This window comes from Citrus sinensis, chromosome 8, assembly GCF_022201045.2.
Source record: "Citrus sinensis cultivar Valencia sweet orange chromosome 8, DVS_A1.0, whole genome shotgun sequence".
NCBI lineage: Eukaryota > Viridiplantae > Streptophyta > Magnoliopsida > Sapindales > Rutaceae > Citrus > Citrus sinensis.
This window is the reverse complement of record NC_068563.1, coordinates 3,678,730-3,693,597: the sequence shown is the minus strand read 5'-3', so window position 1 is coordinate 3,693,597 and position 14,868 is coordinate 3,678,730. Positions and strand designations below refer to the sequence as shown.

The 14,868-nt window shown below is 34.2% G+C and overlaps 2 protein-coding genes across 6 annotated transcripts; both read left to right on the top strand.

Moving 5' to 3' along the window:
• On the top strand, positions 1-3,411 carry LOC102612069 (pentatricopeptide repeat-containing protein At2g15820, chloroplastic). Its single transcript, XM_006480080.3, has 2 exons — positions 1-640; positions 1,387-3,411. Exons 1-2 carry the CDS (start codon positions 146-148, stop codon positions 3,253-3,255), a joined length of 2,364 nt encoding a protein of 787 aa, XP_006480143.2. The 5' UTR covers positions 1-145; the 3' UTR covers positions 3,256-3,411.
• Positions 3,412-7,690: 4,279 nt separating this feature from the next.
• On the top strand, positions 7,691-12,867 carry LOC102611580 (protein TRI1). Of its 5 annotated transcripts, none has more exons than XM_025098613.2 (9): positions 7,691-8,153; positions 8,423-8,540; positions 8,622-8,796; positions 9,500-9,635; positions 10,598-10,712; positions 10,862-11,036; positions 11,370-11,414; positions 11,825-11,879; positions 12,231-12,867. In XM_025098613.2, exons 1-8 carry the CDS (start codon positions 7,864-7,866, stop codon positions 11,866-11,868), a joined length of 1,098 nt encoding a protein of 365 aa, XP_024954381.2. In that variant the 5' UTR covers positions 7,691-7,863; the 3' UTR covers positions 11,869-11,879; positions 12,231-12,867. The 5 variants fall into 5 exon arrangements, with proteins under 5 accessions (XP_024954381.2, XP_006480142.2, XP_052288859.1 ...); XM_006480079.4 differs by having other exon boundaries at positions 11,819-11,879; XM_052432899.1 differs by having other exon boundaries at positions 11,819-11,879; positions 12,174-12,867.
• Positions 12,868-14,868: the final 2,001 nt, after the last annotated feature.

Sequence of the window (14,868 nt, the reverse complement as noted above, 5' to 3'; positions counted from 1 at the left end):
TATTCGGGTTCGGTTACTGCCGGCCAATGGGTTGACCCGAAAATAAAATTTAGACATTAATCTCTGTTGTTGTCTGTGCGAATCGCAATAACCAGAACAGCCGACGGGTAACGGCCATCGTATATGCCCAAAAGTACACTGAAACATGCTCACAATCTCAACCCAAACACTTCCTTCAATCACCCTCTTCCTCCAGCGCCACGTCAGCTTCTTCCCCCACGTCACTACCGTAAGAACACCGAGGTCCTACCACTTCTTATCCGCTCCGCTTTCGTCCGCCGCTTCACAGAGTACTTTCGTCGAACAGTTGGCGGGCGAGAAAGATTCTTCCCAAGAAGAGAAATGGGACATGTTTAAAAACAGTGATGCCGAAAGTGGGTCTGTTGATTTTGATGTTGGGGCTGCGGGGAGTGAAATGAGGCACTTGGATGAGCCGGTTGTGGAGGTTATAGAGCTTGAGGAGCTGCCCGAGCAGTGGCGGAGGGCTAAGCTTGCCTGGCTTTGTAAAGAATTGCCGTCGCATAAAGGGGGGACGCTTGTGAGGATTTTGAATGCGCAGAAGAAGTGGTTGAGGCAGGAGGATGGTACGTATTTGGCAGTTCATTGTATGCGGATTCGCGAGAATGAGACTGGATTCAGGGTATAATTTCATTATTCTTTATGATGTTATTGTTGCTACTTGCAGTTAACACTTGTCCTCTGTTTGTTATAAAATTTCTTTGCTTTTTGAATGATTACTTGAAGTTGAATTGTGTTGAATGTTCAGGAAGGTATTTAATGTGGATGGTTTATTTGATAATATGAGCTAGCAGGTGTTATGTTCGTGCTCTATCAATGCGAATTAGTGAATAAATATTAGCAATTTCTGGTAGCAATTGGATTTGCTATTTGTTTTATAGTGAAATGGTTTATATAAAATTAGGTGTCATATAAGAATTTTAGATTTTTCTGGTATAGCATGCTGGGTTCTTTATTGAGTTCTTTTGTTGAGGGTTGGACTTTTGCTTTACAGTTCTTAAGTTGATTTCAGTTCATGGGAGTTTAAAACTGGAAAGGCTGTTCAGGTCGTGAATGCTGGGCATAATTTCTGAACGCAGATTGCTGTTTCATGTTATTTATATCACTAGATATCCACAATCTGCTTTGAAATAATTGCTATTTGCACGAATATTTATTACTGAAACATCGAAATAATTTGTTTGCTAACAGTTCACTTTGTTACTTATGTCCGTCCCAGGAAATGTGGTGTCTTAATGTGTTTTGCATATTATTGTCTTGAACTCAATGATTTGAAGATTCTTGTCTTTCTGTTAACAAGTTGTCTTTTTTTTTTTTTTCTTTTAGCCAAACTATTGTCATTGAAAAATCATTTGTTACATGTTTCAGGTTTACGAATGGATGATGCAACAACATTGGTATCGATTTGATTTTGCTCTTGCTACCAAGTTGGCAGATTACATGGGTAAGGAGCGAAAGTTTGCCAAATGTCGGGACATATTTGATGACATAATTAATCAGGGCCGTGTGCCTAGTGAAATGACATTTCACATTTTGATTGTTGCGTATCTCAGTGCACCAGTTCAAGGTTGCTTGGATGAAGCATGTAGTATTTACAATCGTATGATACAACTAGGAGGTTACCAACCCCGTCCTAGCTTGCATAATTCTCTCTTCAGAGCTCTGGTGAGCAAACCTGGAGGTTTGTCAAAATATTACCTCCAACAGGCGGAGTTTATTTTTCACAATTTGTTGACATCTGGACTTGAAATACAAAAGGATATTTACAGTGGTTTAATTTGGCTTCATAGCTATCAAGACAACATTGATAAAGAAAGGATATCATTGCTAAAGAAAGAGATGCAACAAGCAGGATTTGAGGAGGGCAAAGAAGTGCTTTTGTCTGTCTTGAGAGTTTGTGCGAAGGAGGGGGACGTGGAGGATGCAGAAAAAACTTGGCTCAGACTGCTTGAATCTGACAACGGCATCCCCACTCCCGCTTTTGTTTATAAAATGGAAGCTTATGCCAAGATTGGAGAATTTATGAAGTCTTTGGAAATATTTAGGGAGATGCAAGAGCGTTTGGGTTCTGCTAGTGTACCAGCATATCATAAGATCATAGAGTTGTTGTGTAAAGCTGAGGAGACGGAGCTTACAGAATCCCTAATGAAAGAGTTTGTAGAGACTGGTATGAAGCCACTAATGCCTTCTTATATTAATCTGACAAACATGTACCTCAATTTGGGCATGCACGATAGGTTGCACTTGGCTTTCTCTGAGTGCCTTGAGAAATGTCGACCCAATCGTACTATTTATGGCATTTATTTGGAATCTTTGAAAAATGCTGGGAATATTGAGAAAGCTGAGGAGATCTTTAACCATATGCACAGTGACCAGACAATTGGTGTTAACACTAGATCGTGCAACATCATTTTAAGTGCATACCTCTCTTCTGGAGATTTTGTGAAGGCAGAAAAGATATATGATTTGATGTGTCTGAAGAAATATGAAATAGAGTCTGCATGGATGGAAAAACTTGATTACGTCTTGAGCTTGAACAGAAAAGAGGTCAAGAAACCAGTGAGTCTGAATTTAAGCTCAGAACAGCGAGAGAATTTAATAGGTTTACTGTTAGGTGGTCTGTGTATTGAATCAGATGAAAAGAGGAAGAGGCACATGATCCGGTTTCAATTCAATGAGAATTCTAGAATGCATTCAGTTTTGAGGAGATATTTATATGACCAGTATCATGAGTGGTTACATCCTTCTTTTAAGGTGAGTGACGGTAGTGATGATATACCATACAAGTATTCTACCATCTCGCACCCTTATTTTTGCTTTTATGCTGACAAGTTTTGGCCAAAAGGACGGCTTGTGATTCCAAAGCTAATCCATCGATGGCTGACACCACGAGCTCTGGCATACTGGTTCATGTATGGGGGGCATAGAACATCAGTTGGGGATATCCTATTAAAGCTAAAGGTGAGCAGTGAGGGTATTGCATTGGTTTTCAAAACATTAAAAGCAAGATCTCTTGATTGTAGGGTAAAGAAGAAGGGGAGAGTGTTTTGGATAGGTTTTCTAGGAAGCAATTCTACATTGTTCTGGAAACTGATAGAACCTTATGTTCTGGATGAGTTGAAAGAAGATCTTCTTAATGAAGGTTCTGAGTATAGAAAATTAGATACTCAAAATATCAACTTTCATTGTGGGTCAGATTCTGATGAAAAAGCTTCTGATTACAGTGATGATGATTGATGACAATTCGTAGTGCTTTTGAACTATCTTCATGAGATTCAGGTATTTTTTTATCCAATATCTGGCCAGCTTAGTTGTACATTTGAAACAGCTTCCAAAGTTTATTTATTATTTATTCAAATTAGTGAATGAAGAATCTCCATACTATTGGCTCAACATATTTTGAATTATGTATTGTGATTCTGTCTTAACAATAGCATTAATCTTTGTTGTTTAGTTATTACATGTAGTGTTAACAGTAACAATGAGAGTTACATTGATTTGCGTTTGCTTATTGCTGTATTATGGGGCTTCAGTTTCCACTTTGCATTGTTGTTGAGTGCTTTAGCCCTTGTGTTGGATTTTTATTGGTGGATGTCTAGCCAAGATTGCTGTAATACACACTCTGCAGTCCTTGCTGTTTTATTTGAAATTAAAAAAAGAAAAAACCTGAGGTTTGGAAATTTTGGCACTGCAGTCCTTCTTGTTCAAGTTTTCATGCATAGGTCATTGACTGACGTTGTCCATTAAATTGTTATTAGAGGCCACACACTCCTTATCGAATTAATTTAGATAAGCCATAGTTATCTCGGAACTATGGCATATAAACCATGGTTAGATGATATTATATAATATATCTGGAGGGAAATTTGCACCTGTTATGCTATTCTCTTCTGTCTCTTTTTTCTCTGCAAATCATCCGGGGTTCTTCTTTAGAAATCAAATACATTTCTTTCTCCACCATTCCCCAGTGCGTGAAGTTATAATTGTACTTTTCAGACTATAAATACTTATTGTGAAATGCAGGAGACATTTGCATGTATGACCACATGCTTTAATCTCAATTTAGGGCAATTTTTTTAATTATATTTTGGGGTTATAGTAGGAAAGATCCCATTATTTTATTATTTTATTGATAGCTGAAACTTTTAATGTGGGTTGACTTTGGTATATTTAGTAGCCTTACGTTGATTTTGACGTTAAAGCTGTATGCATGACCTGTTATTGCTTTGGGATTAATGGCACATTTGTTATGTAAAAGAGATGCTTAAAAGGGGGGCATATATGCTGTATGCATGTAGGACCAAAATGTTAGACAAATCTTTTTCAAGACACCCATCAAGAAAAACAAACACAAACACATTCACTTCATTTCATTATATTGTACTTGTATGGAAACAACAGTTTGAGGGGGAGAGAGAGAGAGTAAATAGAAAATTTAGGATGACTATGCAACGTCAGTCTCTTTTATATAGTGGTGCCGGGCAGGTTTTGGTGAATGACAAATAATATTGTTTTATTAGGCAAGAAAATGTTTAAGATTTTGTCATTTAAAATTTATTTATCTATTAATTTATTATTATCTGTGTTGTCGATTATGCATACATAGGTTCTCCCACGCCGTGTGTTCTCGCTAAATTGGGAAAAACTAAAATGCATTTTTGAGTCAAAAACTACTGTATGTGCAATAAGATGCTGCAATGTCATTAAACCTGGAGATGTTTCTCTTTTGCACCAAATGATTCATAGCAATACTGGTACACTAGTCTATATATGTCCATTTTGATGCCCTTGAAAATTCCTTGAGCTACCAAGCAAGAGATGCACCATTGTAGTCGTAGGCATTGTGTAAGTTCATTGTGCTTCTGACTCACCCTTCAACTGTAACCTATACAATGCAGATGATCAGATATAAGGTTTTATTGCTACCTCAAGAAAAATTAAAAAAGTTTGGCATGTATCCTGGGGAAGGAAGTGTGGAAAATGGGAAATCCAATTGCCTGCAAGGGTAATAATGTCATCCAGTGTGGTCTGTTTACAAAATATTATGTTTTCAAGGGTTGGGTGGAATGGAGTGTAAGGGCCGGGGCTTTAAACCAAAAAAATTCTTTCTCACAGCCACTTTGTTAATAAACACATCACTAAAATTTAAAAATTAAGATTTTACTCTTCAAACCTCCCTAAGTACCAAAAGTATCCTCGTCTTCTCCTTCGTTTTAATTAGTTCAAATATATTTTATTTTTCAATTTTAAATACTCGTTAAGAGATGCAAATTCACAACATCAATGTTCATTTCTCAACATCTATAAACCGCTAAGGCTGCATCATTCATATCCAAACTGAGACTATAAGAAAAACATTCTCTTAGAAATCACCATTAATTCATTCGAATCATCTGCATTTTGGTTGCCCCCAAATTGAAGAAACTCTAGTTTCTATGACAATTTCCATTACATTTTAATCTCTCTTTCTCTCTTGTGTTTACGTGAATTTGATGAGTTCATCATATTATATTAAAATAAACTATTACGGAAGAAATTAACTTTTATTGAAACTTAAAACGATTTAGGTATTAATATGGATACTTATTGTATATTTTTATTGTTAGAACGATTTTGATGTGAACAAATAAAATTAATGATAAAATTTTTTCTTATACTTTTTTATTTTGCAAACATTTTCTTTTAATAAATATTTTATACGATTTTAAAATCAAATGTAAAAAGTACAAGAAAAATATTTTTTTATTTATTTTATAATAGTTATTTATTTATCATTCAAGTTTTCTTATAATATTTTTTTAATCATTTTATAATAATTTTCTTATATATTTATTATAAGAAAATGTTTATAAAATAAAAAAGTACAAGAAAATACTTTTATTATTAATTTTTTCACATCAAAACATAGTTTTTTATTTTTAATACTTAATTTTTTTATTTTAATTTCCATTCATGTGATTTATTTAATTTATAATAAATATAAATAAAAGGGTATTTGAAAATAAGAATAATACTGTAAACTTATGTTGTCAGGGAGATTATTGGCCATTATAAAAACAGTAGGGGGCAGATGATATTTATTGATTACAGTAAGAGGAAAATTGGCAGTCTCCTATAATATAAATAAGGGCAAAACCCCTAAGGTTTCATGCATCAGTCTATTTCATTCCTACTTTTTAAACAATAACTCAAATCATCCTTCGATTAATTCACCATTAGTTTAATGTTGTTTGCTAATAATTTATTGAGGACAAAATAAGATTTTCAATTAAAATGATACAAACTGTTTTAAAATAAATTTTTTACACAATTAAATAGCACTACAATATATGCTATTAATTATTTTTAATGAAGTCAACGATGATATAGTTTGTAATAGTTACTGAATAATTGCCATAAGTAATAACCTATAATTAACACAATATCTTTAAATCATTAGAAAAAAAACTCAAAAATACAATCAAATTTTATGTGCTTGAATTGTGCTGAATATCTTCTTAATTTTCATCTCAACTCAAACCCTTTCATGAGATTTGAGATTTTGAGTACCGAATACACCTCCTATGCCACATGGCTAGCACACTTGGACACTAGTCAGTACACAAAAAAGTAATCTACGACGGGTAGATTGTTGTTATATAATCCGTACCGGCAATTTATTTTCACATCACAAAAACTCATATCCAACAACAGCTGCATCGTGCATCCTTTCTGCCATAGTAAACATAAGCACAACTCAATATATATATATATATATAAAAGTGAATGTTTGTTGTCTAAATCATACATTTCCGATCATTGCAATTAGTTTAATTTTATAGGAAAACTTCAATATCAACAAACACAATTACCATCCCATAATAATAATAATATAAAAATACCCTTTTACACACATCCACATTATCATTACTCAGTATGAAGCCAAATATATATATATATATATATAGAGAAACTTGTGGTACAACTGTGGTACCGTGCCACAGTTGCATCCAGCCGTTGGATGTCAGTGGACCCTACCAATCCAAGTGCATCCAACGGTTTGATGCAACTGTTACATGGTACCACAGTTGCACCGTAGCCTGATCCATATATATATATATATATATATCCGCTACTTAGTGGATTAATTCAACCTATGTTACAATAACTTGTGAAAAAACGCCATTAAAATTTCTTCAAAACTTCATTATTTGAAATAAAAGAATGATTAATTGAGAAACAAACCACAATAATATTAACTCAACTTGCTTATGAAATTTTTGAGCTTTACCACCACTCTTCTTTAACCATTACTATCTCTCTAAGTTGGCTGAAAGTGTAATTAGAGAGTATAATTATATGAATATAAAAATTGTGATTATTTTTGGTACTTGAATCTATAGTTTATAGGACTTTTATGGTGCTAAAATGAAGAGGCTAGTCTAATTCCGTACATTAATTAATCGACGAGTATTGGGAGGATAATTAGAAATCGACGAGCAGCATTTTGATTTTGAAAAAAAAAAGGTCAATTAAATTAACAGTACTAAAATATTTGATAAAATTTATTGATGTGACGTTGAAATTTAGTTGATTTTAATTAAAAATAAAGAGGCACCACAGAAGAGATGAATATTACCGATTTTTTTTTAAAATTAATTATAAGATTAAATAGTTTGTTATTGATAATGTAATATTCACATGAAAAGAGTTGAGAGTCCTTGAGCTAAAAACGATTGTAACCACCTGCCACTGTCCTAATTCCATAAATACCCTCACACAATATCCCCCCCCAAATTTCGCGGCCACCTCAACTGAGGCTTTTCCCTGTAGCCCGGGAAATATCCAGAAAGCGGAAACACGAAAATGGTGTCGGACTCGGACCTTGTGACCCGGCTTCGAGACCTCCTCCGGAACTCGGACCTGGACACGGCCACCGCCGGCAGTGTACGGAGGCTACTAGAGGAAGATTTTAAGGTGGACTTATCGGACCGAAAGGCTTTTGTCAGTGAACAAATTGACATATTTTTACAAACCCTAGAGAAAGAACGAGAAGAAATTGAGGATGATGGAAACGACGCCGTTGAAGCAAATGCAGATGATAAGGAGGAAGAAGAAGAAGAAGAAGAGGAAGAAAGTGAAAGAAAAAGAGAAAAGTAAGTTTTTTTTAGCTTTTTTTTTTCTTTTTTTTCTTTCTGTTTGTTATTTTTACTTTGTTTATGAAAAACAAAAAAAAAAGAAGAAGATCTTTTTATCTTTTCTGCGTCTTTGTTAGATATGATGGAAGCTTTTATTACTTTATTACTGACAAATGAAAAATAAAGCAGCTGATAGTCGAAAATAAAAATAAATAAAATTAGTTATAAAAGAGATGGGTGAGCCAATTTGTACATGTGGGCGTTACTCTATTTAATTTGTCCATTAGGTCAATCAAAGTTGGTAGAGAAGTCAAGAGGAGAGGAGGTGGTGGCTTTAACAAAATATGTAGTCTTTCTACACAACTTCAAAAAGTTGTTGGAGCCCCTGAATTGGCAAGAACCGAGGTACATCCAATATATTTGTTATTTTGTGCTGATTACAGATAAAAGTTCGAATTGGAAAATTTAACTTCTGTTTGGCTCCAGGTTGTGAAGAAATTGTGGGTATATATCAAAGAAAATAAATTGCAGGATCCAACTAATAAGCGAAAAATATTATGTGACGAGTCATTGCAAGCTCTCTTTGGTGTCAACTCTATTGATATGTTCAAAATGAATAGGGCCCTGTCAAAGCACATTTGGCCTCTCGGTGCAGAAGATGGTACTTTCTTTGAACTTGACTTGACATTTGTGGTTAATGTTACATATGGAGTGTAGAGGGAATAATTGGAAAGAAATGGATACCAATGTTCTTTTCATAATAAATTCATTTGTATTTTTTAATTTTTCTTTTTTTAATTTGGCGTAACAGATTAAAGATTTGTTCATATAAAACATCTTTTAGCAAGAATAAAAATATCGCGTAATAAAGATTAAATATGATTTAGCCTTGCCAAAAGATAGAACTTTGTTTAGTTAAACATTTTTATTTTACAAAATGAAATGCAATTGGTGTTGAGATTCTGTTGGCAACTATTTGCACTTGGCAGAAGAAAAGTGGTTGCATGTCAGTGACTAGACTACACTATTGCTTTTCTCAAGTAATCAAAGAATTAGTTTGTTATTATTTAGCATGTGGTTCTTAGTATGATTTTCCTTGTTGGGTTGTTTCTCAAATTTTTAGAGATGCAGTATAATACTCATTTTTGGTATGATCTTATCAAATTTTCCAGTATTTTGATTACCGTAGCATGTTTAGATTTTTCTGCAATCACGGCTACTTCGACTTCCTCAAAACAAACTGGATCACGTTGTACTTCGGCTTTATTTCATTAGCGGTATTTACCTTTAGAGTATCATCGTAAATTTGTATGGTTCAGTTATTTGGTTGAAATAATAGTGCCGACTTATGGATGAAAAATCAGAAAATGTAAAGCAGAAGATAGGAGTTGAAGATTTCAAGAATTCGGAGGAAGAAGAAGAAAAGGAACAGGAACAGGAACATGAAGAGGAAGAGGAAGAAGAGGAAACGAGTATTGAACAGCAAAGCAAGGAAAATAGGTGAGTTCTTCTTGCCGCCTTGTGTTTGTGTTGATTCTTTTATATTTTTTTCTTAGTTCTGTCTTTCTTCTTTTTTTCTCCAATAATTTCACATCTGATAGAACATATACTTGAAGAACATTCAAGGCCTTATATCCGGAACTTTTAATTATAGTAGTATTATGCTTGCAAATTTATATTAACTCAAATTTTTGGTCTAACATCTGCATTCTTTTTTTCCCTTCAGGAATCACTACTGTAATGACAATTTATCGTCTGAATTTGAGAGGATTTCAATAAATTTATGATAACTACTCATTGTTAGCTGTCTCTAAAAATTATATTGGCTTTTTTATCCTCTTATGTTGATAATGGTGTTTATGAGGCATTTTCTGTTGGATTGGTTTTCACTAATTAGATTTCAGCTCTTAAATTAAATAATGCTCAAGGATACCTGTGGAAATTAAGTTTTCTTTGATGCCATGACAAAATTCAAAGGTTAAAAGGTGGAATGGGGTTGAGTACATCTGAGCATAAGCCCTGCGAGGGGAAGGAATATGTTGCAAACTTCATTTATATGTATTTTTTGGCTTCCAATCTGAAATTGATAGCATTTTGGGATATCGCGTACAAATGCACCTATTTTTCACCTATTCAACTTTTAGAATAACAAAGATTTCTGTTTGAAGTACTTATTTGGTTACTCCTTTTTGTTGGTTATTTTGTTTCTCATATGGATATGGGTTAAGTTCTGCAGAATCACATCTCAGTTTCCTTGCTTTTTATTGTTGGAGTTGCTGATTTTTGCAATTCTTTTTGATTTATCACAGTCTGTTAGTTATATCAGAGGATATTGGAATGCATTCGTATATTAGCATTGGAAATCAAATTTATATATATAATGGAGAATCTCCCGTATCGGATGTTACTACAGTCCATGACTCATTTGTCTATAAACTAAACTAAACCAACTTTTCGACTAGATCAACTAAGGCGGATAAAGATGTCAAGAAAAGGAGAGGTGGCTTTACCAAACTGTGTAGTCTTTCTCCGGATCTTCAGACATTTGTCGGCGTATCTGAATTGGCCAGAACAGAGGTCTGTAATAGGATTTCAACCAAAAAATAAATAAATAAATAAAATCTCCCCTTTTTTTGGGTCTACTTTTTGATGATGAATATCTTTGAACCATAATTTCAAAGCGTATTCTTTTATTCTCTGTTGTCTTTTTGTTCTTTTGGTGGTAGGTTGTCAAGAAACTCTGGGCCTATATCCGAGAGAAGAATTTGCAAGATCCAAAGAATAGGCAAAATATAATATGTGATGAGGCCTTACAGGTTCTTTTCCGTGTTAATTCTATCAACATGTTTCAAATGAATAAAGCCCTGACCAGACACATATGGCCATTGGATGAGGCAGATGGTATTTTCTTAATCAACCTTCTTCTCTCTTTAAAGGTTATGAGTATTAATTCTAGATATTTAACTTGGTCATCTCCATCCAAATATCTTAATATTCATATTTTTCATTCATCTTTGGCTTTTTAATCAAGTGTCTGCACATGCACAAATTTGCTTACATTGGTCTTATTGTGCTTGTGTAATTTTTAATAAATATGGCTTTGTTTAGTTGCACCAAGGTAGTGTGTGGAATTTTTCTTGTGCTAGAAAGTTTTCATAAAAATAGATCATAAACTTACCATTTAAGTTGTCTTCTGTTTCAAATTAAGGCCTAATCCATATTTTTCACTTCCAGCCAAATCTAAAGAAAAGGAAAAGCAGTGCGAGCAGGTGGAAGAAGGTGAGATTGGTTACTTATATCCTGCCAGCTGCACATTGTTTTTCATGACTGGTACTTTAGCAATCTACCTACCCGAGACAGTGGAGAATAAAGTAGGGTGCTTCTATGATGATGATTTTGTTTACAGACCTTTGTGATTTGTAGTCTGATGATGCAACATCTTGCTTCAAACATAGGAGTTACTTAGATTAAAAATTGGGGAAAAGCTGATTGTATGGGAAATGCTTCAGGAAGGTTTCTCTAGTTAGCCAAAAGAGGTTAATTTCATGAGCATGCTTTCATACTTGACTTGTAGCTAATTTAAAGACCAGATTTCATTTTTATCAAGTATTTCTAGTACCAATGCAATTTTATGAGAGGTTCTATCTCAGTTTAGGATATGCAATAAACTCCTCATTGTTCAGGTACAGATGAGCCGAAACATAAAGCTAAACGACAGAAGAAAGAAGTTTGATTTGATGACAGGTTAGGCTATAAACATGCTCAATTGAGTTGATTTTTATTTTAGTTCAGCAAGAAAACCTTAAGCTGCAAAAGATTTGGTCTTTCCTTAATTGCTTCATTAAACTGAATATCAAATATTTATATTGCTGTGCTACTGCTAATCATTCAACTTTGCCTCAAGAATGTCCAATTTATCTATTGCATTTTACTTTGGGTTCACTGCATAAATTTGCAATTTTTCAAGTTTTGTGACATAATTTCTCTGTTAAGCTTTATGGTTTCTTCAGTTGATCATCATTTTAGATTCTTTTTCAGTTCTGGCACTTCAATATCCTTTTCATCTTTCTTGGTGTTTTCTTCTTGATATTGAAGTATCTGTCTGATCCGAGAGTGATGATAAGCTAAAAGGATTTTCAAGGTTGACTCCTTCAATGGCTTCTCAGTCTCAAAGCTTCTGCTCATTGCATCGAGATGGAAGAGTAAGTTGTTTATAAGCGTATATCGTGAGCCCATTAGAAATGGGCAGTTTTGCTAAAGTTAGTTATCTCTTTTTAGTTCCTCTTTTTGTATGCTTGGAACAGAACAATTGGAAACAAACAATCGTAGAGTTAGTTTAGTTCTAGCCACGAACTTGGCCACTGCCACATATTTCTTTCTTGTCCTTGTTTGCATGATTTGTATATGGAGACACGAGGCATTTAAAAGTGGAATGATAAGCTGTGCCAATCTGGGAAGCTTGTTCTGCCAATTGCCATCCCATGCGGTTTTGCAGAGATCACAAGGTTGATAATGCTTTCATCTTTCATCCTTTGTATGACATGCAACAACAATTGTGGGGAATTTATGATGCAATTTGTGCACTCCAATTGGTGGGCTTTAACTATTCGACTGAACTTGGGATAACCCGCAACATCAAAGTGGTCCAACAATATTCTCCCTACTATGCCGAAAATGCTTGTGTATAATTGACAAAATGTTTCCATGATATAAAGATTTGTGTAATTCATTATCCTTCTTGTGCCATTTACTTTATTTAACTTTATTGCTAATCAATGCGTGAAATCTACTTTAGTAATCAATGCATGAAGTCATGAACTACTATGTCTTACTATTGGAAATCGAAAGAATATGAAATTTTCTAAGCTGGAGATTCTAATGCTTGACATGTGAGAACCAATCAATTTCTCTGAAACAACTGCCATTGGGGGTGGAGCTCTTTGGACTGAGTCGAATGACTTTGTATCTGAGTTGAGCTTTTCTTTTTCTTCCATTTCCGTTTTCAACTCCGTAGACCTTAAGATGATATGTTTGAAATAGGGAACCCTTATTGGATGTTCTAATCCCCTTTGACCTGCTGCAATATGGAAATCCAAGCATGTATGGTGTATCCATTCAACTCATGGTTTGAACCCACGAAAATACAAAGCATCCTTTTACACATTATATGCGATCTTCGAAGTTGTGTTATTTATTTGACATTAATTTGAGTTTCGTGTGAGAGAGAGAATGTGGACATATCGAAAATAGAAGAGAGACAAGTGCGAGTAGCAATGGTGGTGCTGGCAATAGCAGTAGCTAGGTATGTCAAGCACACCAGTAAGCAAGCTCGTGGGCAATATTGTCTAGGCCTTATCGTCATAATGGAGGGTCGGAAAAAGAGTGGACCATCCACCATTTTTATGGCTTTAAGAAACTTTGCAATGCTTGTGCACAACTTCATGGGACTGTGACTCTGTGAGGGCGCGCACACACACCCCCAATTCCTGTCCGTATAAAGTTTCATCAAACGTGCTCTAACTTGGAATCTAATTCAATTATCTTGCATACAAGGAAAGCCTTCTCTTTTTGGTTCAAGAATATCATCTCCTCTAAAATTTGCATATTCTATTTAAATGACGTTTCATTCATATATTTATTAGAGCCTCGGCTTTCATATGACAGAGCTCGTATATCTAAAATTAATTTGGATGAGATCTAATTCTATTCGAGGGAGAGAAACTATTATTCCGCTATCAAATTATTCAATAGTTATATGGTAAAACATTTGAAAGTAGATTCGACCCATATTATAAGTAGATTTGTGAAGGTAAATGCAAAAAAATAATAATAATAAATAAAATTGTAAATTTGAAGATATGGGAAATGAGAATTATAAAATTTTGAGAAGTTGGAAGGGGTGGAAATGGTGTGAAAGAGAGCATAATATTAATGGGGGATGAGTGGAAGGGTGAGAACAATAGTTGTCAAAGGAGAAAGCTTTACCTCTTTTCTTATTTTATTGGAGTATTTGGTGGGCAAGTGTGGAAATGTGATTGGAATAAAAGTGGTGTGGGTTGAATGAAAAATACGAAGCTACCCCCAATTAAAAAAATAATAAAAAATAAAAATGAAAAAATCGTACCCGTGAAAAATTGTCCAAGACAAGAAAATATTAAGAGAATAATGTGGGACCCACGCGCCCAAAAATATAAAACCCGAAAAAAATGGAATTGTGTAAAAGCACCGCCGTTCCCCTTCATATGCGGCGAACCGTATTCCTCTGAACCATCATTTGCCAACTGCCACGTGGTTGCTCTCGGGACTGCCCACACCGCACGTACACCTTTTGTCTTCTTTTTTTTTTTTTTTTTTGCTCTCTCTCCCCTTTAATTAATAAAATAATAGCTTTATTTTATTTACTTTTTTTTTTTTAATCCATTTTGACGTTTTACCGCTTCACGCTGTAGCCCACCATTTTGGGATTAAATTACTAATAATTTAAAATTAATTTCTTTTTCCTCCCTCAAGATTCGAATTTCAATAACGAGTTTGAACACTCTTTGGATAGAATATAATAAATAAATAAATAAATAAATAAAATAAGGGATTATTATACACATTAAATAAGCCATATCAAGTTGTCAATTCGTTTTTTTTTTAATTTGTTTTAATAAATACAGATAATCATAAATGATGCACGAATCTTGCATTGAAGTCAACATTTATAATTCAGTCTCATTTTCGTTTACCG